General features: G+C 46.4%; 1 protein-coding gene across 1 annotated transcript in view; it reads left to right on the top strand.

Annotated features, from left to right (window-relative positions):
- LOC124795537 overlaps positions 1-27536 on the top strand; it is a 318628-nt gene that overhangs the window by 72923 nt on the left and 218169 nt on the right. Inside the window, exon 3 of the mRNA XM_047259608.1 lies at positions 18210-18441. Within this exon, the coding sequence (XP_047115564.1) occupies positions 18210-18441 (232 nt within the window). The remainder of the gene's footprint in view (positions 1-18209; positions 18442-27536) is intronic.

The raw sequence follows: 27536 nt of genomic DNA, 5'->3' as shown, positions 1-27536 counted from the left end.
TTTTTTTATGCAGAAGTTGCACAACACGTTTCGATAGGTTAACTGAAACGTGGCTCTAGGAGCTTCAGTCCCGAACCGCGCGACCGCTACGGTCGCAGGTTCGAATCCCGCTTGGGCATGAATGTGTGTGATGTCCTTAGGTTACTTAGGTTTAAGTAGTTCTAAGTTCTAGGGGACTGATGACCTCAGATGTTAAGTCCCATAGTGCTCAGAGCCATTTGAACCATTTGAACTGAAACCTACAGCTGTTTTCGTTCGTTCACGTACATTATGCTATTTATTCTGCATTCGTAATTAGCAGGTGGGAAAAGACGTCAGCGCTGCTATTTTTCCCAGTTGTCGGAAGTCAGTGACTGCATAGTGACTTGTGACTAATGAAATAACCTGGCCGTCGGAAAGGTCACGCATGGAGTTCACCAGTTGTAATGGTTGCAAATGCTGCACCGTGCCGTAATTAAATGATATTTAATTGGAGTCCACATTCCCAAGTTTCTTGAAAGCGTTTGCCACAGCGCTACCCTGCAGACGACTGTTTAGAAAGGTCGAAGAGTATGGAATAGGTTCTCAGGCATGTGAGTAGCTCGAAGACTTAAGTACGTTGCCTCGGACGGCGAGTGTAGGTCATACACAAGGGTATCATCGGGAGTGCCGCAGGGATCTGAAGGAAAGGGTGAACAGTAATCTGCGACTGGTTGCCGATGAGGTTGTAATGTACACGAAAGTGTAGTCGTTTAGTGACTGTAGTAGGAGACGGTATAGCTTGCACAGAATTTCTGTTTGGTGTGCGGAATGGAAGCTAGCTCTAAATGTGGAAAATGTACGTAAATACGGATAAGTAGGAAAAACAATCATGTAATGTTCAAATACAGTGCTAGTGGTGTGTTTCGTGAACACTTACTTGATTAAATATGTGGGTGTAACGTTGCAAACCGACATGAAATGGAATAACCTCGCAAGGTCGGCTGAAGGGAAGGTGAGTGGTCCACTTGTCGTCGCTGTGACAGTTAAGGTCTAAATCATTCACCTCATTGACGAGGTTAGTGCTGCACTGGAAGCGAATACATGCTACACTGCAGGGTACCACTGTTAGCTGAAGGCATTTGGCGACCACACAGACCCTTTTCCGTCCTGGGCGTTTCGCTTGTGCCGCAGCCCTCTAACACGGCGGAGCGCGACAGCAGGTCTGTAGTAAAAGTGCTGGTCCGTGACCACACAGCTGACTGACCTTTAGCCAGCGTGAGTACAGGTTAGGTTCGAAACAGAGTATAGCGCTAATAACCTCATTGACGAGGTTAGTGCTGCACTGGAAGCGAATACATGCTACACTGCAGGGTACCACTGTCAGCTGAAGGCATTTGGCGACCACACAGACCCTTTTCCGTCCTGGGCGTTTCGCTTGTGCCGCAGCCCTCTAACACGGCGGAGCGCGACAGCAGGTCTGTAGTAAAAGTGCTGGTCCGTGACCACACAGCTGACTGACCTTTAGCCAGCGTGAGTACAGGTTAGGTTCGAAACAGAGTATAGCGCTAATAACCTCATTGACGAGGTTAGTGCTGCACTGGAAGCGAATACATGCTACACTGCAGGGTACCACTGTCAGCTGAAGGCATTTGGCGACCACACAGACCCTTTTCCGTCCTGGGCGTTTCGCTTGTGCCGCAGCCCTCTAACACGGCGGAGCGCGACAGCAGGTCTGTAGTAAAAGTGCTGGTCCGCGACCACACAGCTGACTGACCTTTAGCCAGCGTGAGTACAGGTTAGGTTCGAAACAGAGTATAGCGCTAATAACCTCATTGACGAGGTTAGTGCTGCACTGGAAGCGAATACATGCTACACTGCAGGGTACCACTGTCAGCTGAAGGCATTTGGCGACCACACAGACCCTTTTCCGTCCTGGGCGTTTCGCTTGTGCCGCAGCCCTCTAACACGGCGGAGCGCGACAGCAGGTCTGTAGTAAAAGTGCTGGTCCGCGACCACACAGCTGACTGACCTTTAGCCAGCGTGAGTACAGGTTAGGTTCGAAACAGAGTATAGCGCTAATAACCTCATTGACGAGGTTAGTGCTGCACTGGAAGCGAATACATGCTACACTGCAGGGTACCACTGTCAGCTGAAGGCATTTGGCGACCACACAGACCCTTTTCCGTCCTGGGCGTTTCGCTTGTGCCGCAGCCCTCTAACACGGCGGAGCGCGACAGCAGGTCTGTAGTAAAAGTGCTGGTCCGCGACCACACAGCTGACTGACCTTTAGCCAGCGTGAGTACAGGTTAGGTTCGAAACAGAGTATAGCGCTAATAACCTCATTGACGAGGTGAGTGCTGCACTGGAAGCGAATACATGCTACACTGCAGGGTACCACTGTCAGCTGAAGGCATTTGGCGACCACACAGACCCTTTTCCGTCCTGGGCGTTTCGCTTGTGCTGCAGCCCTCTAACACGGCGGAGCGCGACAGCAGGTCTGTAGTAAAAGTGCTGGTCCGCGACCACACAGCTGACTGACCTTTAGCCAGCGTGAGTACAGGTTAGGTTCGAAACAGAGTATAACGCTAATAACCTCATTGACGAGGTTAGTGCTGCACTGGAAGCGAATACATGCTACACTGCAGGGTACCACTGTCAGCTGAAGGCATTTGGCGACCACACAGACCCTTTTCCGTCCTGGGCGTTTCGCTTGTGCCGCAGCCCTCTAACACGGCGGAGCGCGACAGCAGGTCTGTAGTAAAAGTGCTGGTCCGCGACCACACAGCTGACTGACCTTTAGCCAGCGTGAGTACAGGTTAGGTTCGAAACAGAGTATAGCGCTAATAACCTCATTGACGAGGTGAGTGCTGCACTGGAAGCGAATACATGCTACACTGCAGGGTACCACTGTCAGCTGAAGGCATTTGGCGACCACACAGACCCTTTTCCGTCCTGGGCGTTTCGCTTGTGCTGCAGCCCTCTAACACGGCGGAGCGCGACAGCAGGTCTGTAGTAAAAGTGCTGGTCCGCGACCACACAGCTGACTGACCTTTAGCCAGCGTGAGTACAGGTTAGGTTCGAAACAGAGTATAACGCTAATAACCTCATTGACGAGGTTAGTGCTGCACTGGAAGCGAATACATGCTACACTGCAGGGTACCACTGTCAGCTGAAGGCATTTGGCGACCACACAGACCCTTTTCCGTCCTGGGCGTTTCGCTTGTGCCGCAGCCCTCTAACACGGCGGAGCGCGACAGCAGGTCTGTAGTAAAAGTGCTGGTCCGCGACCACACAGCTGACTGACCTTTAGCCAGCGTGAGTACAGGTTAGGTTCGAAACAGAGTATAGCGCTAATAACCTCATTGACGAGGTTAGTGCTACACTGGAAGCGAATACATGCTACACTGCAGGGTACCACTGTCAGCTGAAGGCATTTGGCGACCACACAGACCCTTTTCCGTCCTGGGCGTTTCGCTTGTGCCGCAGCCCTCTAACACGGCGGAGCGCGACAGCAGGTCTGTAGTAAAAGTGCTGGTCCGCGACCACACAGCTGACTGACCTTTAGCCAGCGTGAGTACAGGTTAGGTTCGAAACAGAGTATAGCGCTAATAACCTCATTGACGAGGTGAGTGCTGCACTGGAAGCGAATACATGCTACACTGCAGGGTACCACTGTCAGCTGAAGGCATTTGGCGACCACACAGACCCTTTTCCGTCCTGGGCGTTTCGCTTGTGCTGCAGCCCTCTAACACGGCGGAGCGCGACAGCAGGTCTGTAGTAAAAGTGCTGGTCCGCGACCACACAGCTGACTGACCTTTAGCCAGCGTGAGTACAGGTTAGGTTCGAAACAGAGTATAACGCTAATAACCTCATTGACGAGGTTAGTGCTGCACTGGAAGCGAATACATGCTACACTGCAGGGTACCACTGTCAGCTGAAGGCATTTGGCGACCACACAGACCCTTTTCCGTCCTGGGCGTTTCGCTTGTGCCGCAGCCCTCTAACACGGCGGAGCGCGACAGCAGGTCTGTAGTAAAAGTGCTGGTCCGCGACCACACAGCTGACTGACCTTTAGCCAGCGTGAGTACAGGTTAGGTTCGAAACAGAGTATAGCGCTAATAACCTCATTGACGAGGTTAGTGCTACACTGGAAGCGAATACATGCTACACTGCAGGGTACCACTGTCAGCTGAAGGCATTTGGCGACCACACAGACCCTTTTCCGTCCTGGGCGTTTCGCTTGTGCCGCAGCCCTCTAACACGGCGGAGCGCGACAGCAGGTCTGTAGTAAAAGTGCTGGTCCGCGACCACACAGCTGACTGACCTTTAGCCAGCGTGAGTACAGGTTAGGTTCGAAACAGAGTATAGCGCTAATAACCTCATTGACGAGGTGAGTGCTGCACTGGAAGCGAATACATGCTACACTGCAGGGTACCACTGTCAGCTGAAGGCATTTGGCGACCACACAGACCCTTTTCCGTCCTGGGCGTTTCGCTTGTGCCGCAGCCCTCTAACACGGCGGAGAGCGACAGCAGGTCTGTAGTAAAAGTGCTGGTCCGCGACCACACAGCTGACTGACCTTTAGCCGGCGTGAGTACAGGTTAGGTTCGAAACAGAGTATAGCGCTAATAACAGTTTCTTAAAAATTCCACGAGGTGTGGCTTTTTTTCTGTAGAGATAGCATAGCTCCCTCTACTTCTTACTTCCACGTCATTAGACTGTATCTGTTCACGATGTGTGATGCGAGGTCAGAAAAACGTTGATCTTTCGATGAAACTTTTGACGTCAAGGAGAAAAATTTAGTGTCTCAAAGTGAATGACAGAATTATTTGGTAGGCGTGCACTTATGTTTTTACCTGTTCTCCTTTCAGTGGATTTTACCCAGTGATTTGCCCTTTACTTGTTTTTGGATGGGGGGGATCGATGCCAGTAGATCGTGGGGTCCAGGGTTTGATTCCTGGCGGGGTCGCGGATTCTCTTCTCTTGAGGATTGGTTATTCGTTTTATCCTAATTATTTGACATCATCTTCATCAACGCTGCAAGCCGCAGAAGCGGCACCGAACAGAAAGTGGACTATGACATTGAAAGGGTACAGTACCGCCCGACATTGAAAATAGGTACAACATACTTCATTATTTTTGTCAGAACAACACATTTTTTTTTGTAAAATAACTTAATTTCAATTAATACAGCGAAGCCGGATACCAGTGTGGGATAGAATGACAATTTATTTATTTAATTGATCACATGTACACTCCCACAAAGTAAATCCCTACATCCAGTTTGGTGAGATCTGTGAAATGAATGAATGTATGGTCGTCTGCTAACCGCAGATAGTGAATGTGAATATATCATCATCTTTGAGACGATCCTTTGGCCACCTTTGGTGGGACCAAAGAGATGAAATTAACCTGAGCTTTGAGCGCCTGAAATGTGGCTGACCAATACGGTAGCAAGTTGCTCCCCCACTTCGACAGAGGTGTGAGAGGACCTAGAGAATGGCCATGTTTAAGCACTCTGCCGCTGGATCTTGTGCTGTTAAGACCTGTTTTAGTTGTGCTCCGTAATGACAAAAGAGTGGAGACATGGTATGCATGTGGAATATTTAAGAATAGTTTGAAATAATAATTTCTCTATTTCAGGAACTTTTGTGGGGAGAATTAAATGTCAGGCAGGTAATATTAATGGGATTGTAGTAATCTTCGGAAGGGACCAACGGTCACAATGAAACCATGTGTAGCAATAAGTTGAAATACTTCCGTGTGCTTAAGTTAAGCTGAATTACTAGCGTGTGTACAATAAGTTGAAATATTTAAGAAATAGAGTGTGTACCATAAGTTGAAATATTTAAGAAATGGCGTGTGCAGGACTTGAAATTAGAGACGAGTACTTCCACGTGGTGAGTACTGTGTGAGTCTCAAACTGTGTATCAGACAAAAGATAAAGAGAAGTACTCGTCCATGGTATCAGTTGAGGACTCACGTGTGTGGTGAAGACGTTCTTAATATTACTTTGCGTGATATGATTCCGTGTGACGCTAGATTCAAACTCTGAGAGAGAATCAAGGTGAGTCGGCCGTCTATCCAGCAACGCCACTTGGCTTGCATTGCACAGGAAGACGTGCAAATATCTCCAGAGTTTATAGTAGGAAAGTAGAATTACAAAGTGGGGCAGTGTCGTGTGAAACTGGGATAAATACTAATTGAAGTGGGAAAGCTGAAAGTGATAATGTTGTGACTATTTAGTGTTTTGTATTTCTTATTGCAGTGTGATGTATCTCATGTAATTTGGGTATGTGTGGTTTGCATGGGAGAGTAGCAAGGTAGTTCCAAAAGATAAGTGGGTTATGCTTGTTCCTTCTGTATCGCTCGATCTGGAGGAAAGTTTCGTGATGATGATTGTGAGAGTCGAAGTGTGAGATATAATAAAAGATCTACCATCCTATCCAGAAAGTGCACTGTAGCGTTAAATAATTACGAGACCATAATATAGAGAATCACCAATGTAAGGCCATGCCCACTGGGCGGAATTTCTCATGTGTTACTGTTGTAGGTTATAGAATTTGTGTGTTTAGGTTAGATAATTTATCTGAATAAATAAGATAGTGAAAAGAAAAAGATTGGTGGACTTTTCCTTCGAATTGTATGTTGTCATTATGTCCCGAATTTATAATGTGTGCGCCATTCATATTCAGTGCGGTGGCCACGTGTTGACAAAAGCCGTTAAATAAAAAAAAAGAAGGAAAATGTGGTATTGCCAGTGCGTAGTGTACAGTCAGAGTTCTGTAAATTACTGATAGTCAGATGCGTGTTTCCGCTGCGTACTAATCATATAGGAGGATAACTTGTAACTTAAGTGTGAGTACTAGAGTTCATGTTACTCGATAAATAAGAATGAATCCACTCGCTTGGCAGACCACTCATCTTGCAGGCCTGACTGCTTGATGCCACAGTATGAGCAAGGCATGTGGGTGCCTCTCAACATAAGGATGTGGACAATGTGGCATACAGAAGGCTGGTTAAGTGGGCGAGGTGTGCTCAGATAGCCGGAGTGGTTAGGGCGACCGCTCGCGAAAAGCGGGAAGTCCGGGTTCAAGTCCTGGTTCGACATTGATTTTCATATCTCACTTTTGGGTAATAGATCTATAGCTTGTACAGGTGATATCAAGATATTCGCGATCAGCGAATTAATTCTGAAGCAAAACAGGAAGACTTGCACGACGCAGCCGAGCAGCCCGAGACAAGATTTCCCGATCAGTGATGTCGTACCATCGTTTGATGTTTTGGGTTTTGTCTTGGAAACTCAGCATAATGCCCAGTTACCGCTGCCATGATGTGCTGATTACACTCGATATCTTGGCTGATTGGTTAACTGGTCCAGAAGGGATGGGGGAGGGGGAGGGTAAGGCGGACGGACTAAACAGAGGGGGTCATCCGTCCCTCACTCACGACATGGGACAGTGCATCTGAAGTTAGTGGCAGCGTCATAAATGTGATACGAATTGTGTTAGCATCGTAATAGTGGTAAAGTCGAGGCAATGAAAGCAATATTGATGCCAGAGAAGAGAAATAATATTTTGGGGAACAAAAATTTGTGGATGTGAAAATTTGTAGCGCTGATAAATAAAAGTTTTCAGAAATTACTGCAACCAGTCGCCTTTCGTGATGGAAGGTTTTTATTTTCGCATTACCGGTTTCAAATCGCCAAGCGATTCATCACCAGACTGTACAGTTTTTAGTGATAGTTCATAGCGTTTTGCTGCTCTGTGTATAGCCGTGTCTAGACAGAAAAAGTTGGACACAGGTAAGCAAAGACTGTAGCTAGGTATCTGGAGTTAATTACATCATAAAATTATGAGGTCGACTTGGTAGCATAAGACAGTTATCTGGTTCCATAGGATTCCTCTTGTTGCATAAATTACTTTGGAAGACATTGCATATGTTTTCCAGTTCCGTTGATTACATGATATTACATACACTCTATCGCAGGTAACCATTTTTAAGTGCTTTACAGTATATAAACAAATCAAAGATTTTGCGCTGGAGTAGAGACTTTCTTTGGGAAACCTGCACATTGATCTTGAATATAATTTTAAAGTACATTCATATTACAAAATTGGTGTATGACATTTGTAAACTCTATAACACTACGGTTCAGAAAGACATTTCTTCTACACTTCTGGATTCTGAAATTACTCTCACTTACTACATATCGATTATGAACTAGGCAACAGAGAGCTTAGGATGTTGATGGCTACAATTACTGAAGATCCTGAGTTCCGTGGCGATCTGGGAGGTGGGTAAGAGAGAGAGGGGGGGGGGGGGCGGAGAGAGAGTGAGAGATGAGAGAGAGAGAGAGAGAGAGAGAGAGAGAGACAAGATAAGTAGGAGGGCGACTGAGAGGGTGTGTGGCGATGTGAGGATTTGGGGGTGTGGAGGGGTTTGGGTGTGTGTGTGTGTGTGTGTGTGTGTGTGTGTGTGTGTGTGTGTGAGTTCGTGCGTGTCTGCCTGTGAGTTTGTTTTAGAGAGGAAAATGTAGTTCCATATTAATTGCTAAGATGCGCAACATTAAAGATTCCTTAAAGTTCTGAGTAAAAAGGTTGCTTGCTAAGTCAATTTGTTCATTTAACAACGGCGTGAGGCCATTTATGGTTATTGGTGAAAATCTCTAGTTGTGACAGAACACCCATCTTATTTTTTTCATAATAACTACATTAAATATATCGTGTGCGTATAGTTGCATTATACCTATCGTTTCACCACTAAATGTTTTGTGGGGAATATAGCTCGTTGCACAGTTTACAGACACTGTCCTCCTTGGAGTCGTCACATGATGCTTTCTGGCATGTCTTCCTCTTGGAAGCCATGGGTGGCTAAACGTGTGCGCACGTGATGGAGTTGAAAGTTCGGTCCTTTCCCCACGTGTCCGTACTCATTGCCCGCGTCCCCCTTATTTGTTTCAGTAATCCCCTTGCTTTCTTCCGTTTCTTCTCGATGACGGTTTTGTATGCTTGCGCCTTCGGAAGATGAAAGCATTATCTAACAACTTACTTGAAGAAAGATGCTTGCATGTAAATAAGTTATACAGAACTGCAACCAGTCACTTTTTTGAAAAAAACTTATTTACATTCAATATACAGTCACGGTTCTAAAATATCCGTAATGGATAAGCATAAAGATGCCTGCGTTATTACAAAAATTTAGCTATTTCTTGTGAATTTTGAGATTGACGGAACTTTTTTTATAAATCTGCCTTTAACATTTCCAGTTTCTTGGAGTTTTTCACCGTCAGATACGCCTGTATTAGTTGAATTCAGAATGAGGCATGTGGCATAACCTTGAGCTTGAACAGCATTATCGCAGGTAGATGAGATAAATTTTACAGTTGAAGTTTTTCGTAAATGACTTTTTGTGGGTGTCGCTCGCCCTTGTACGTGACTTATTCGGAAAGCAAGGTCAGTGCGGTCGCGAAATGGAAACCGCGGGGAAAATAAAACATGTTTTTATTTACAACAGTTAGCTACGCCTTCTAGCTGCTTCTCTACATAGTGGTCGATCTGACTTAGACCCTCGTCCAACTTTCCAGTACCCTCGTTATAGAAGGCAGCCGCCTATGCTTTGCACCAATTGTCTAGGCTGGTGTTCATCATGTTGTCTGTGCCAAAACTTTGTCTTCATAGGCAGTGGTTCATGTGAGCGAAGAGGTGGCAGTCAGAGGTTGCCTTGTCCGGGCTGTGTGGTGGGGGTGATCAAACACTTACCATCGAAAAGGCTGCAGGAGCGTCCTCGTTGCCCCTACGCTGTCATAAAGAAGGATAAGCGTGAAGTGGGGTTGCGTGAAATCAGGCGAAATCTCTCAACGGGTACCTATACTTGTTTGGAGACACTATTTCCTAGCAATCTTCATGTGCTCACTGCACGCTCAGAACTGGAAAGAGCGACGTGACGCGGTCCACAGGCACAATAGGGACACTGCCCGACAAATCTGCGCAGAGCTTCGTCGGATTTTCACTGTCTTTTCTATTTCACCGTCAATCGGACCTTACTTTACGAATAACGCTGCAATATGCAGACGTAAATTGGTTCCAGCTGTTTTGTAGCGTTATGCTCAAATATTTAAAGCCGGGTACAAATTCTAATGTTGATCTACCATACATATCATGATCTGCGTCTCATATTCTTCTTTCTTGTCTTTTAATATTCACTGCTACCTTACTTGAGCTGTTTATTTTCATCGATTTTGCTTTCTGATGGCCTCCATGGCTGTTGCAGGTCATCTAGATTCCATCTTTAACACCTTTCCTGTAGTGTGTGGGTCACTCTCTATGTTTGTAATGGAATGCTTATTTTGTGCTAAGCTGGCAGAAAGTTAGATTTATTTAGATTTTTTAAAATGGAATGCTTCGATGTATTTGTATTGGATTTCAAAACTTGTTGTTATTTGCCTTATATATAAGTAGAAATACTTGTCACAAATTAGTTTATATTTTTACTTTAAAGTGAAATAACTGTTCTGGTGTTATTAAGTACATTGTGTTGTTGTTTGTGCGAAATTTATTTTGACCTTGTACAGTTTAAACTGCTTTGCGAGCTGATAGGCGATGTAAACGAGAAAATACAGAGGGTCGTATTTGGTGTTTTCTTCTAATGATAATTGATATGTTAATGGTTTCTGATTGGTTTTAACTTTTGAATCTGATTGGTCAACGGTGAATCCGTCAAAAGCATTGTTGTGGGCCATTCCTTTAAATACTTAGTACAATGAATTTGATGGCATGTTCGGTGTGAATAATTTTTACGGCCGAGTGCTTATCCTAGGACTGCTAGTGTGCGTTGCTTCGGGTGGCATGACGTATTATCCAGAATCTCATCTGATTATGTGTGTTTCCTATAAATTCGGAGTTTACACAACGACCACCACAGTGGTATGAATAGTTGCCAGGAAATGTAGTGTCTGGTGACAAGTCGCTAGGCTACTTGAAACCTATAACGAGAAATTAAAACTTGTACCGTCGTGAAAGGCGACTGGCTGCAGCCGTTTCTGAACACCATTTGTACAGGTCCGGTCTGCAGGCTAGAGAGCAGAGGAGAATTCGCCAGGCTTCAGTCTCCTTATCCAGCCAGGGATCTCGTCGTATAGGGCAACATATTTACCAGTTATCATCCCATGGACGTAACGTTCGTAGGAGATAAAACTGACTACCGCTCTCTAGGCACAGACCTGTACAAAGTAGATTTAGTAAAAGTGAAGCAGTATCGAGAAATATTACGTAAAAGAGCTAAATAGATTACAAATATTACACAGAAGAAATTAAATGCATTGCTGTAATAGATAATTTACAAACCGTATAAAATTGCTAAAAAAAGAAATAAAACCGAAACCTATGTGTTACTATTTATGGCAATTACTTAATTTTAGTATGATATATAATAAATAACAGACTATATTTACTAAACACAAATTATAAATGTGCATAAATTAATAATTGGAAATAAAAGAAAAATAGCCATAATTGTTGGCAGCACATTCCTTGCCAAGGACTGAAGTTTTATTATAATATTTCTATCTCTTGCTTTGAACGTAGCACAGTCACTGATTACGTCATTGACGTCGCATATATCACCTTTGCCGCATCCTATCGACAACACAGCTCGATTAGACAGCCTCCTTTACCTATACTCGCCGTTTAGTAAGCTTTTATCATCTTTAATTTTCTGAAATTAACGAGACGTTGCAGTCACAAACATTGTCATAAAGATCCTCAAAGCTACCGGTATTGATAAAGTTCTCGCAACCTGTGTTATGGTATAAAATCTTAGAGTTATTCATATGGGAAGCTGTGTCGGCTTGAAACGGCGCGGTTGTAGGGTTCTCTTTACAGGAAATGGGGCACTCATCTTGCCGTCAATTTCTTGATCTGCAGTGCAGTCCGGACGCATACCCTGTTAGAAAGCGGACTGTGTGTCTTGACAGTAAAAGCCGTAGTGGACGCAGTCGCGCTGTAAGTATCTAGAGACTGCAACAAATGTTTTCAAGTTTCCGGTTACTGGGTTATTAAAGGATAGACAGCTCTTAAGAGAAACTTCGATTTATTGTTACTCCTTTTACACAACGCACTGACAAGTTCGTGCCAACCTGAAGCCATAATTTCGGCAGACACACACAATCACAAAAATGGTTCAAATGGCTCTGAGCACTATGGGACTTAACCTCTAAGGTCGTCAGTCCCCTAGAACTCAGAACTGCTTAAACCTAACTAATCTAAGGACATCACACACATCCATGCCCAAGGCAGGATTCGAACCTGCGACCGTAGCGGTCGCGCGGTTCCAGACTGTAGCGCCTAGAACCGCTCGGCCACTACGGCCGGCACACAATCATAGTCGCGCATGACAGTCATCTTACATCAACTAACAGAAACCGTTAGTAAAAGGATTACAAAACGGATTGTCTGTGACAGTATGCTTGCTGAAATACAGTATTACACAACTCGATCCCTTTGAACGTTCCGTCCTCGGTCCCAACACGCCACGCGGGTTTTAGTTATTTCAAAAGTCACAGTTTCCACGTAAAAATCGGAATTTCCCGTGTTCGTCTGTCTCACATAAAAAATCGCGACGTGAACTCTTCAGTAATCTAAAAATAACAAAACTGTATCGTTATAGGTCCCACTGATGATGCCTCAGAACAAGAAAAAGGCGAAAAGCGTCTGGGATAAATAAATTTAGTGCCAGCAGGAAAAGGCAGCTATATTTACAAAACAATTATTTCTATGCTTGCTGCGGAGGATGGCCACGCAAACAAACTTGTTATGATACTCTTCCTTCCACAAATTTCAGAAATAGTCCCACGTACGTTTCCACGAATAAACCGATTCATAAATTACTTTTACGATACGAACCGACGTAATACTTTATAAATCATAATGAACTCTTTAGAAAATTCTTCGGACAATTTTTGCGTGACGCGGATGTACGCGACCGCCTCTTACAGAACCCAGTCGAGAACTCTCCAATGACAGACCTGCCCATGACCACTACCACTGGGGCAATGTTGACGTTAAACGGCAAGACAACGCCCGCGCCAGGAAAAAAGCATCCTCTCATTAGAAAGTTTCAACCAGCTATGTGTAAGGAGTACGACAACCTACGTCATAGTACCAGAGGTAGCAGTACTCTCACATGGTTGCTGACTCATTCTAATTTGTAGCGTGACATGTGCCGTGCTCTGTCCGCTGAATCGGGAATCTTACGTATCAGTAATGGCTTATTGTGCAGAACAGTATTGTGAACTAGCTGCAAGCGTGGCCATACGCCAGTTTGTCAGTTTGAAGGGGGGTGGAGGGGGGGGGGAGGGAACAGCTAGATTTAGGGTTATGGAGTATTTTAACTTTCTGGAAGATGAATGGCGGCTTGTACGTAGCCACAGGAAGTACGACTTCCAGTCCTGTTAAAAACCTCGTAATACAACTTTTAAACCACTTTCTTGAAAGAAAAACGCCTGACCTCACTATATTTTTTTCCTTTCCCTGAGAGCTAATTGAGAGGGGGGGGGGCGCTGCCACCCTCTCCCCCACCACACCTTATCCAGTGGTATGGGCGCCCTTGCCTTCTTGTGTTCATCCATATTTGCGTAACGGTTGAAAACGTGCCTGCTGATAATTTACAAGCCTTCAGCAGCAACGTCTCAGTGGAACATCAGCAGCTGCTGTCAAGTGTATTTACTCGCAGACGAGTTTCGTCACGCTACCAGTTTCAAGTGATTCCCTTAAACACACTGACGGTGTGTATACAGAGAATACTTGTAGCAGAGAGATGGGTCTGGGAATGTGCGATTGTAAAATTAATGTTGAAAATTTGACGCAAGTGTCATCATTTCTGTAGATATTTAAGGGAAATACTAAGAAGCGATATGAAATGAGATCAGCACATAAAATCAGTGTTAGGAAAGATGAATGGAAGACTCAGATTTTCTGGAAGGATCCTGGGAAACTGTGGTACGTCTGTGAAGGAAACGCCAAACAAGGTGACAGTGTGACTTCCTCTGCCGTTCCAACGTTTGGAGTCTATGTCAAGTAGGTATAGTAAACATAGTAAAACGTAAATGAAGTAAACATACTAAAACATAAATAATAATTAATGCCACACGAAATGACCAAATCAGAGCAAATTTAGGACCTGTTCAGACGACAATCAGTTTGGCTTTAGGATAAATAAAGGCATCAAAGAGGCAATGGAGGTTGTTAACTGAAGCAAGAAAAATCAAAACACGTGCACGGGATAATTATGTCGACCTGGAAAAAGCGTTCTACAACGTAAAATGGTACATGGTGCTCGAAATTAGGGTAAAAATAGGTGTACACTGCAGGTAATGACGAGTAACACACAGTGTGTGCAAGAAACAGTAGGGAACAATAATAATGGAACACAAAGAAGGAATCGCTCAGTTGAGAAACGGTATAAGACAGGGATGCAGTTTTCGCTTCTACTGTTCTACCGATACACCGTGGAAACAATGACGGAAGAGAAAGTTCAAGAGTGGGATTTAAGTTCGGAGTTAATGGATACCTATGGTAAGATTCGTTGACGACATTCGTCTGTTGAGTGGTATCAAACAGTCTAATAAGGACACACTGTGGATTCAGAATAAAAGGAAGGAAGACCGAAGTAATGAGGAGTAGCAGGAATGAGGTTAGTAATAACCTGAACATCAGAATTATGACTATCAAATAGAATAAGGTAATTAGTTATGATGGCTTGGAAGTGAAACAATACTTCACGATCGAAGCAAGCAGGGCGTAAAAAGCACACTAGCACAGCCAAAGAGGGCGTTCCTGGCCTAGATGAGTCTGCTAGCTTCAAAGGTCTTAATGTGAAGAAAAAATTCTAAGAACGTTTGGATGACAAACCTACATCTTCAAAGGCGGGCTTCTTGATTTCTTACTGGTGCGTTCGATCAACACGAAAGAATTGTGGGGATGCTTCGTCAACTCAAATGGGAATCCTTGAGGGGATAGACGACCTCTTTTCGAAGAACGCTATTGAGAAAATGAGAAGCAGCATTTGAAGCTTATTACAGAAAGATTCTACTACCACCAACCTACGTTTAGCACAAGGTCCACGAACATAACATACGAGAAATTACGGTCTTACGGAGGAATATAGACAGTCGTTTCTCCCTCGCTGTATTTGCGAGTGGAACAGGAAGGGAAATGATTGGTTGTGGTACAATGCACTCTCCACTATACACAGAACAGTGGCTTGCTGAGTATGCATGTAGATGTAGAACTACTTCAATGCTCCGCAAGCAAGCTGGAAATGTGTGGCGGAGGGTACTTGTGGTACCACTAACTGATCGTTCCCTCCCATGTTCCATTCGTGAATGGTGCGTGGGAGGTAAAAATCATGGACTATGGTAAAACCGGAAAGAAGAAAATCTAAGCGTTTGAGATGTTGTGCTACAGTTGACATTCAGATGGACTGACGAGGGAAAGAACAAGTAGGTTAAGAAACTTACTGGCAAATTAAAACTGTGTGCCGGACCGAGAATCGAACTCGGGACCTTGATAACTGCTCTGCCGACTGGGCTACCCAAGCACGACTCACGACCTCTCCGCACAGCTTTACTTCCGCCAGTTCCTTGTCTCCTACCTTCCAAACTTCACAGAAGCTCTCCTTTCGTATCAGCGCGCACTCCGCTGCAGAGTGAAAACTTCGTTCTGGAAATAAGGAGGATCACCACAGATTGGGTGAGGAGTGGAACGTGTGGAAAATGCCATCGACAGGAAGAAGGCACCACATGATAGGTCGTCTCTTACGACATCGATAAACAAATTCCTTGGTATGTGAGGGGGAACTGTAGAGGGCAAGAAGTGTAGGGGAAGACAGAGATTGGAATATGTCCACTAGATAATTGAGGACCTAGGCTGCAAGCGCTACGCTCAGATAAGGAGGTTGGCACTGTATAGGAATTTGGGGCTGGTGGCATCAAACCTGTCAGAAGACTAATGACACAAGAAAAATGGCTTATGAGACTAAGATGTTAAACATTAGGGGCTGTACATAGGCGTACAGGGAGTTTTCCTGTTGCTGAATATGCGCCTCCCAATACGTTATAAAACCACCAATAACAAATGGTTCAAATGGCTCTGAGCACTATGGGACTTAACATCTATGGTCATCAGTCCCCTAGAACTTAGAACTACTTAAACCTAACTAACCTAAGGACATCACACAACACCCAGTCATCACGAGGCAGAGAAAATCCCTGACCCCGCCGGGAATCGAACCCGGGAACCCGGGCGTGGGAAGCGAGAACGCTACCACACGACCACGAGCTGCAGACCCACCAATAACAGTACAAAGTACTCCCCGCCAAGCATTGTAGAGCTTTCTCCATTTTTTTTAAAAAAAAGCATTCAATGTCGTGGGGTTGTTCTGAGATTCTGTTATTCTGCGCAACGGATTAATCTGAGATGTACCCTTCTACCTGCGGCTCCTGCAAAATGCAATTTCCACCCCCACACTACTACAGAAGTCAGACAGACGCTCCTAACGTACTAAAGAGAAATGCGTGAAAAACTTTCAGCAATAAATATCTTGTGGAGTCGTCCGCTGCAAGGAAATAACACAAATTCACAAAATTTCTTACGTAACTAGTGGGATACTTGGGTACTGGAGTAGTGCTAGTTAGTGTAATAAAAACGTGAAACTAACGAAAGTTATTATTTATTTTGCAAAAATTCTGAGAAATCACAATGGCACTTTTAGTTATGAATTGAACAAGTTATATCCTGGTTCTTTTCGGAATGTGAAGTTACCTCTCAAGGATAGGATTCGCTAATAAAATTTCTATACAAAATTTAAGATGGTTGTTGACTTGACAGAATGGCTGTGAGGCGTGCCTACTCAACTTGAGTAATTATCCTTTAGAATGTTGCTAGGTATGGTCGAGGCTGTCGCGTGTGAAATGCAGTGAAGTGTACTGTTGCGGAGGAAATATGGGGTTCGCAATAGCTGTAGCGCACAATACCGTAAGCTGCGATGACTGCTGTCTGCGCCGCTCGCTGCTGACAAATAAGATAAGTCTCGTTCTATCTGGATTGACCTTCGCCGATCAAACTCTCCCTATGCCTTGATGAAGTCGAGGATTCCTATTCGCCCCTACTCTTAACTATTGGCACGGTACACCGGACAGATAACCAGTACACCGCGATTCCACTCAAAAATTCGCTCGCAGGCGTTTAACTATAACTCTGTCCGTTCACACCGCACAGTAAGTGTGTCGGCCAACACAGTGAACAACGCTTAATCACAAGGAGTCAGTATACAGTCGCACTCCGATTCGCTCTCGACAGTGGTGCTCTCCCAGTGAAGTACTGAGGAGAGACTTGTTCCTCACTCTTTGAGTACACGTACGAGCACGCACGCTCTCGTAACGTGTTCTCGCTCCAAGAGCGACAACGGAACGGCACCTCTCCACGCCAGACGTAAAGGGGTATATCTTTCGGTCTCTTCCATTACTCCTTCAGCCCAAGGCGTCAGAAATATCGTCTGCCAATCAGCATTGCTGTTCTAAAACGGGAGAATAACGTTTCGTTTAAGGCGACCAATCCGGAAACCTGTAGTATCGGCGTTTGGCGTTTGCTGTCTCCCTGTGAAAACCTCTGAAACTGCGTGCTATGTGTAAAGGATGCGTAGGCTGGCCGCTCCCACGCATTGTAGCGGAATTTGCTTTTAAGCCAAACACGGGGTCGCTCCTCCTTTCCCTCGGGCGAACGCTGTCCACTCCACAGGCGTCCACCGGCCGACGTAGATGGGTTGGGACCGGCCTCCTGACGTGTGGTTGCCTCTCTCGAACTAAAAGCTCCTGTGACCGTCGTGTATGAAATGTATGTGTGTATGCCAGCCTCGAGTATTTCAACCACGGTGCGCACTTGCGATTTATTAGTTATTTGCATATCGTTTACATGAATTCGTACAACATTGACTTTATCTTATCGAGTTTGGCTTCGAATGAAGCGTCTTGATGTGCGGAATATGATGGTGAGGGCGGAATAAGTAAGCAATGAAGGTCAGGAGACTACGACGTCTTACAATGTCACTTGTTAGAAAATATGAAATGAACCACTAGAAACTTGGTACATGGACATAGGTCTGATTAAGGTAGGTTATTGAGTTCGAAGCCGTAGCATTACATAGAATTACAGGTTAGACTTGCTGTGTGATAACGCATCTGTTTGGCGCAGGATCCGTCAGGAGAAGAACGGCGGCGCGTGGTGCCCGAAGGCGCAGATCAGCAGCGAGGTGCAGGAGTTCCTCGAGGTGGACCTGGGCCGGCCGCACCTCATCACCGCCACCGAGACGCAGGGCCGCTTCGGCAACGGCCAGGGACAGGAGTACGCCGAGTCCTTCCACCTGCTCTACTGGAGGGACGCGCTGCAGCGCTGGGCCGTCTACAAGGACGCGCAGGGCCGCAAGGTGAGCGCAGCTGCCGCCAGCTACTCAACTCAGTTGCTGCTGTACCCTCCACAGGAGCTGGCTCTACCGCAATTGCCCGCGAAAGGCAAAGGTCCCGAGTTCGAGACTCGGTCCGGCACACAGTTTTAATCTGCCAGGAAGTTTCATATCAGCGCACACTCCGCTGTAGAGTGAAAATTTCATTCTAGAAACAACCCCAAGGCTGTGGCGAAGCCATGTCTCCGCAATATCCTTTCTTCCAGGAGTGCTAGTTGTGCAAGTTTCACAGGAGAGCTTCTGCGAAGTTTGGAAGGTAGGAGACGAGGTACTGGCGGAATTAAAACTGTGAGGACGGGGCGTGAGTCGTGCTTGGGTAGCTCAGTCGGTAGAGCAATTGCCTGCTTCTTATGTCCTCTTTTCTTCGTTCGTCATTGGGTATTTCGCTTCCTTAACTTCGTCTCCTTCGGGAGCACCAATTTTGTTGCCTATTTTATCGCTATTGTCATTTCTGCCACATCGCATTACTTTCGTCTCTTTCCAGTTTACTCTAAGCGCATATTCAGTAGCCCTTAGACTGCTCATTCCATTCAGCGGATCCTGTAATTCTCCTTCACTTTCAGTGAGGACAGCAATGTTATCGCCAAATTTTATTATTAATATTCTTCCATCGTGAATTATAATTCCACTCTCAAATATTTCTTTCATTGCCGTCATTGCTTCTTCGATGTACAGATTGAAGAGTAGGAGCTTAAGACTGCATCCTTGTGTAACACTCTTTCAATCCTAGCTCTTCGTCTTCCAATCTTATTCTTCCCTTTTGATTCTTGTACGTACTGTACATCACTCATCTTCCAGCATTTGACGAAGTCGAACGCTTCTCTAGATCGACAAATCGCATCAGCGTATCTCGATTTTCCTTCAGTCTTGCTTCCATTATCAAGCGAAAAGAGTCACACCGGCCTCTCTGGCGGCTTAACCTTTCCTTAAGCCAAACCGGTCCTCGTCTAACGGACCCTGAGTTTTCTTTTCCGTTCTTTTATGTATTATTCTTGACATCAGCTTACATGTGTGAGATGTTAAGCTGAATGTGCGACAGCTTTCGCACCTGCTTACCCCAGCTGTCTTCGGAATTGTGTAGATGATACACTCCTGGAAATTGAAATAAGAACACCGTGAATTCATTGTCCCAGGAAGGGGAAACTTTATTGACACATTCCTGGGGTCAGATACATCACATGATCACACTGACAGAACCACAGGCACATAGACACAGGCAACAGAGCATGCACAATGTCGGCACTAGTACAGTGTATATCCACCTTTCGCAGCAATGCAGGCTGCTATTCTCCCATGGAGACGATCGTAGAGGTGCTGGATGTAGTCCTGTGGAACGGCTTGCCATGCCATTTCCACCTGGCGCCTCAGTTGGACCAGCGTTCGTGCTGGACGTGCAGACCGCGTGAGACGACGCTTCATCCAGTCCCAAACATGCTCAATGGGGGACAGATCCGGATATCTTGCTGGCCAGGGTAGTTGACTTACACCTTCTAGAGCACGTTGGGTGGCACGGGATACATGCGGACGTGCATTGTCCTGTTGGAACAGCAAGTTCCCTTGCCGGTCTAGGAATGGTAGAACGATGGGTTCGATGACGGTTTGGATGTACCGTGCACTATTTAGTGTCCCCTCGACGATCACCAGTGGTGTACGGCCAGTGTAGGAGATCGCTCCCCACACCATGATGCCGGGTGTTGGCCGTGTGTTCCTCGGTCGTATGCAGTCCTGATTGTGGCGCTCACCTGCACGGCGCCAAACACGCATACGACCATCATTGGCACTAAGGCAGTAGCGACTCTCATCGCTGAAGACGACACGTCTCCATTCGTCCCTCCATTCACGCCTGTCGCGACACCACTGGAGGCGGGCTGCACGATGTTGGGGCGTGAGCGGAAGACGGCCTAACGGTGTGCGGGACCGTAGCCCAGCTTCATGGAGACGGTTGCGAATGGTCCTCGCCGATACCCCAGGAGCAACAGTGTCCCTAATTTGCTGGGAAGTGGCGGTGCGGTCCCCTACGGCACTGCGTAGGATCCTACGGTCTTGGCGTGCATCCGTGCGTCGCTGCGGTCCGGTCCCAGGTCGACGGGCACGTGCACCTTCCGCCGACCACTGGCGACAACATCGATGTACTGTGGAGACCTCACGCCCCACGTGTTGAGCAATTCGGCGGCACGTCCACCCGGCCTCCCGCATGCCCACTATACGCCCTCGCTCAAAGTCCGTCAACTGCACATACGGTTCACGTCCACGCTGTCGCGGCATGCTACCAGTGTTAAAGACTGCGATGGAGCTCCGTATGCCACGGCAAACTGGCTGACACTGACGGCGGCGGTGCACAAATGCTGCGCAGCTAGCGCCATTCGACGGCCAACACCGCGGTTCCTGGTGTGTCCGCTGTGCCGTGCGTATGATCATTGCTTGTACAGCCCTCTCGCAGTGTCCGGAGCAAGTGTGGTGGGTCTGACACACCGGTGTCAATGTGTTCTTTTTTCCATTTCCAGGAGTGTATTTTTCCTAATGTCTCATTGAAGTCGCATTACAGGTGCTTGTGGCAGGTTTATGACGCAGCGAACGTTAGTACGATAGTCTTGCAATACGCATCCCACTACGTCATGGTCGAAATCGGCTCCCGCATTAGACTACATTCGTAGCAACTCTTCCAAATTAAGTGGAAGTGAGGGCATGAACACATTGTCTTTCACATGACGCCATAAGACGCAGTCACGCAGAACTCAGATGTTCATGAGGCCAATGAACGAGAGGGGAATCGTGATGGGAAGCTCGACCAATCTAACGCTGAAGCATTTCGCATTGCCGCAATCACGAACGTCTGAAAACACGTGGTGGAGCTCCGTTTTGTGGAAAAATGTTGTTAGTACTGCCTTCCTATTATTCTGGCATAAGCCTTTGCTGCAGCACGTCCAGGCACATAAAACCAGTTACAGTTTTCTTCACAAGGAAAAATGGTCCATAAACGTTTGAAGAAGACATGGGACGAGAGACATTAAAATTCATGTAAATGACGAATATATTCCACAATCTCGTACGGATATTCTGTGGTTGGTTGGTTACCATAAGGGGAATGATGGGGGAGGCAATCAGCCGTGCCTTTTCAAAGGAACCATGTCGGCATTTGCCTGGAGCGATTTAAGGAAACGACGGAAAACCTAAATCTGGATTTATATTAAAGATGAAGAAATTCTTCCAGCCGTGTTTAAGTTGTCGATTTTATTTTGGCAGCTAGTTTCAACGTTTTAACAACGTCATCTTCACCTTACACACGGAGCACGTCCATATCTCACCACTGACTTCTAGTATCAGCCGCACGCAATTGACGTCAACAAGTGTGTGGGCCTGGAGATGACGTGTTACAACGTGAAACTAGTTGCCAAAATAAAATCGACACCTTAAATACAGCTGAAGGAATTTCTTCATCTTTAAAATAAATTTATACCAGCTGACGTCCCACTGTGCTCCATTTCAACTCTGGATGTACGAAGACGAAATCTGGATGGCCGGACATGGGTTTGAAGCGTCGTCCTCGCGAATGCGATAGGTACTAGAGTGTTACGGAAGTGCTCTGTGAGCTCGGACGGGAATCCTTTTAAGGAATTCGATGCCCTTTTCGCGAAAAACTATTTGCTACAGACTACGGAACTGTTACACTGCTACAACGTTAACCTCTCACAAGGACTGTAAGGAGTAAATGACGCAGACTGGGGGACTTGTAAAGAGACATATTGGGCAATCATGTTTCCCTCACTTAATTTTCCAGTGCAACAGGAAACAAAGTTACTATTATTGTTACGAGGTACCCTCTACCGCGCAGCGTACGATAGTTTACGGGGTAGACATGTAGAGGCAGATGCTGCACTATGTTCTTCTCACAATCTCAGACAGTATGCAGGGATACTATAACCAAAGATATTCTTTATTTCATTTAGAGTCGCTTAATCTGTAGCGACTATTGTGGCAGATGACTGCTTTGTAAGTCTTACCCATGTAACAACAGAGGATTCATGTTACATTATTGTACCAAAAGAGTGTGTTTCATATTTTTTTGGGATTTGAGAGTACAATTTACAATCTGGTTCATCAAAAGGACTCGAAAGGAAATGAGTAGCTCATCTGTTATTAGCTCCTGAAATCATGAAGCCTTTGAAAGAGTATTGTCTGTTACTTATCTTAAAGAAATGTTACGTCCATCATTTTTTTTACTGTGGGCACAGTTAGTTAATAACAGTAAACTTTTGTAGCAACTTCGTCACTGATTGTGTTAACTTTATATGTTTGTTACATGCTGCTGTAAGAACTGGTTACACATAACAAGCTGCTTGAAAACAGTTGCACTGCCTCCTTAGTTCTCAATGTGAACTGTGAGGCTGTATAAAAAGTTGACAGACCCTGTCACACTACTGCGCAGTCTGGAGAATTATCCTGGGCGAAGGTGAGTGGCTTCCGACAAACATATAAACATACTTCTGGGCCAAGGACTGCGACCCTCAGGTGTGTGCCAATAGCACGATCACAGATGCTTTATACGAAGCAATCAGGTGAACCTAACGTCATTTCAGTGCCAGGCATTTAGCGGCGCAATTAGCTGGCGCTGCAAGGTGCTGGGTGATCAGTCCCGTTGTTCGTAAAGGGCGCTGTGACGCAGTCACATCCACCCATCAGCGGCACCGGTCTTTCTGTTTAGTTTCACGGAAGATAACGTTGTTTCATGATGGCACTTGCCTGGCAGGATGTTATCTTAGGTCAGAAGTACAGCTACTGCGGTTTTGTTCTTTTGTCTTGTGGATATGAGAGCGTCTCCACTCGTATTGTGGACGCCATGCATGAAGAAAGCATTACATATGCAAGGCCTCACAAAGAAGTGAACCTCCGAGAAGGGAAACGAAGCGAAGCTTCACAGGTTCACGAGCTATTTGATGTTAGTGCAATGATTCCAAAATCGACAAAGAATTGGCAGTTTCATGCCACTGTAGGCGCACCGGTGGTCCCGGTCGCCTACGGTGGACTGGATGGCCGAGCGGTGACCTCTCCAGTCGTCAGGATGCTGGGGAATGGCTGTAGAAGCGTCAGAAATGCCAAAGAAACATTATTAATTCATAACACCTTTATTCCTGCCGAGTACAAGGTGGCTTGGTGATATCAACGACCTTCCCCGAGTCCTCGCTGACTCATAGCGATGACACCAGATCCGGGCCGCACAGTCTTGCTAGCGCACCGCCGCGTGCTGTGACGTAGTGGAGGAATGTCCTTACTTCGTACTTCAGCGGCGTGTGGCTGGCGGCGCCGGCTGGGCGGCGGCTCGGCTGCGGACAGCAAGCTGCTGCACATAGAGGCTCCGGGTTGGAGTCGCGGTGCTGTCGGCACGAGAGGCGTTCTCGTAGTGCGGGGTGTACTCTGTCCCACCCCGCCTTCTTGCCTGCTTCTCCTGGTGGCTCGTCCGCGGTGGATGGGCGGAGCGGGTTGCAGTCCCCCAGCGTCGTCGGCTCACCCGGTTGTGACGGCGGATGCACAGGGCCTAGGCCCCGCACGATCTCGGGGACGGCTCACTGATGTGGTCAGCATTGGCGGCGGGCGAGTCTGCCGCGATGTCTGCTAATCCTGGGCTGATGATTGACAGCGCAGCAGAGAGGGCCAGAGCTGGTACTGTCCCCTCACGTCTGCTGCTGGATGGGCCGCCCTTACTGCAACATCTCCTTAATAAAGATTAACATGTCGACCACCGAGCTGAGCGCTACGCAGCGTCCCAGTACACGTCTAACTGCAAGTCTAACTGCGAGTGCCTTGTTGCTATCAAAGCTGGCGTATTTAAAGGAAGCACGAGCGACGTCCTGACGCCATGCTCGTTTGTAATGACCGCATTCGTTCCACTTATACTGCTGATTCATCTGTCGTATTCGCCCCTTAGGTGTTCTTGCGACAGAGTTACGTGTTGTTACGGTAGACTTACGCGAAGTTGTGAAATGCAGTACAGCTGACGCTATACCTCTGTCTTTCACTCTACGAAAGTCTCCGTCTAACACAAACCCGCGTGCTAAGCAATTCTCTCTCGCCTGTTGTGCGTAATGAGGCCATTGCCCTTGCGAGATGACACATTCCGGTATGTGCAATCCTCTTAGCTCTTGCCTAACCTCTTGCCTCTGGCTCTCGGCATAGGCAACGAAACTTTGACAATATTCCACATTACCAACTCTTTACCATTCCGCGACACTACACCACACTTATCAGTATAGTGTTACAGCGCTTTGCCGTGCGTGTAGACACCTATTCCGTTTAAAAGGATGACAAACTCGTTGCATCCTCTTCTGAGACAAGCCTTTCCTGGCGTAGTAAGTCTTGAAAGTCTCTTCCGGTTTGCTGCCGGATGCTAAAATCAACTCGATTAGACATTTCGTCGATCAAGTTGTTCTCCATCTTCAGGACAACGCTGCTGCTGAATCCCACTGAGAACTGATGCCAACGCTGCAAATCGACGTCCTATATAAGACAAGAAAGTTTTTAAGAAGTTTTAACATCAGAGTGTGTTCCGTCCACCTTCCATGATTAGAGCACTAGTTGGCTGTTTGAAAGATGATTTGGGGCTTAGGAAGCCTGGCATATGTAAAATCCCGTGTCAGTGTGGGAAGGCTTACATCGGCCTTTCGATTCGCACAGTTCAGGCCAGGTGTGTGGAACATCGCCGTCATACTAAGCTACAACAGCCGGAAAAACTGGCGCTAGCAGAACATTACTTAAACGAGGGACACGGCATGAAATTTGACAAAACTCTGGTAGTTGGCAACACTTCCGGCCGCCTTGCCACGGTTCGCGCGGCTGCCCCCGTCGGAGGTTCGAGTCCTCCCTCGGGCATGGATGTGTGTGTGTTGTCCTTAGCGTAAGTTAGTTTTAAGCTAGATTAAGTAGTGTGTAAGCCTATGGACCGATGACCTCAGCAGTTTGGTCCCATAGGAACTTACCATCACTTCTGGTTTTTGGAATAGTACGTATAAAGAAGCAACTGAAATTAGGTTTGCAAATAGTTTGAATAATAGAGACAATGGGTTTCTTCTTAGCAGGACGTTGAACCCTGCACCATCCCGCATCAAAACAGAAAGTTCTTCGGTGCGACCAGGCCGAGTGTTCGAAAATCGTCTCCGAGTGCGATACACCGTTGCCGCCGGTGTAGTAGTGAAGGTGGCGCCAGCTGCCCAGTGTTGGAGGGCAAAGGGCGGATCATGCGCCGTGTACGTTACGGAGGCCTACGTAGGACGTCGATTTGTAGCCTTGGCGTCAGTTCTCAGCAGCAGAGGCAGCAGCAGCAGCGTTGTCCTGAAGATGGCGAACAGCTGGATCGCTGAAATATTGAACAGAGTTGACTTTAGGATCCGGCAGCAAACCCGAAGAGACTTTGATGGCCCGCAGCTGCTGCAGTTGGTCCTTGATGTACTGGATGCTGGCACAGGGACGGAGATGTGTCGGTGACAGATGTTGGGATCTTGCTGGTCAGCAGAGTACCTCAGAATCAGGCAGAAGCTCCATAGACACACGTGCGGTGTGTGAACAAGAATTGCCCTGTCGCAAAACGACACCACAAGACTATCGCACGGAAAGTAACACATGAAAACGCAGGATGCCTAAGACGTAGCGCCGTTCCGCCAGAGTTCACCCTGTCGCTACCATTCGTGATCAGAAGCTACATCCGGCAGCTTCTGCAAAGCAATGGAACAACGGGACCCCACCAGAGGTCGCTACCATATTCGTCGGCGACGGTCATGCAGGATAGAGAAGATCTGCGGTTCGTCGCTGAACACAATGCGTGCTCCATGGTGACGGCAGCACTCAAAAAGCAGGCGTCTGTGTGGGGTGTTAACAGCAACCTAAGCATGCGACGGTAGTTCCGTAGTCAGGCTGCTGTTAGTCGACAGTCGAAGGTGCGCGATGACACAGAATGTTGGCAGAAGTCCGTGACTTTTCATGGCGTGGCAAGCGCTCTTGTGGAAAGGTTAGCCGGTGCCTGGTGTACAATACGGCTGTCCTCCCTTGCCGCGGTCAGACGCCGTCGACATGTTTCCAGGCAGTCCAACAGAGGCGCACTGTCACTTGGGAACGACCTACAGATGTGTATACCGCTCGATTCGATCGGCCAGCCAAGTGGAGACCAAGAACGAGTTCACGTTCTAACTCTTGTCAGGAGCCGATAACGCCCTCTGAGACGGCACATCCGTGTCTTTCGTAGAGATCACTCTACACCTCATCCTGTTGACGCCGTTTATACACCCTACCAGGATTGGTAACAACACTGAACACGAACAACGTTAACGCGCTCAGATTCCCGGTCTACCTGCCACAGAGATTTGCAACTCTTGTCATTAACACGTAAGGCAAGGATGTTCATTATCACCATATTTGTTCTACTTATTTATTGAATAAACCATTGAAAAACTGAAAAGAATAACCTAAGGAATTAAAATTAACGGAGAACGAATACATTGTATCCGTCTTGCAAATGATATAGTACTACTTGCTGACTCAGTAAAGGAAATGGAGTTTACGTTGCTAAAATTTGCTAAAATCCTAAGAGAATTTAGTCTAAAAATAAATAAGAAGGAAACAAAAACTATGGTAATAGGGAAGACAAAATAAAATGGTAAAGTTAATATTAAACTAGAAGATGATGTTCTATGGCAGAGAAGATGACGTTCTAGACCAGGTTGAGAACTTCTGTTATTTGGGGAGCATACTCACTGACGACGATAAATGTATCCCAGATATAAAGAGAAGAATAGCCTTGGCAAAGCAAGCTTTCCAAAATAAAATGAATTTACTAACAGACATTCATATAAGCCTAGAAAGTAGGAAAAAGTTTCCCAAAACTTTTGTCTGGACTGTCTTAACATACGGATGTGAAGCGTGGACTCTGGGAAAGGCAGGGAAAAAGAGACTGGAAGCAATGGAAATGTGGATATGCAGAAGAATGACTGAAACAAGCTGGGTAGATAGAAAAAGTAATGAACAGGTCTTAAGAGAAGTTAATGAGCACAGAACGCTGCTAAATTATATAGAAA

The sequence above is a fragment of the Schistocerca piceifrons genome, chromosome 4 (genome assembly GCF_021461385.2).
Source record: "Schistocerca piceifrons isolate TAMUIC-IGC-003096 chromosome 4, iqSchPice1.1, whole genome shotgun sequence".
Classification (NCBI taxonomy): domain Eukaryota; kingdom Metazoa; phylum Arthropoda; class Insecta; order Orthoptera; family Acrididae; genus Schistocerca; species Schistocerca piceifrons.
This window is presented reverse-complemented; position numbering and strand designations above follow the sequence as displayed.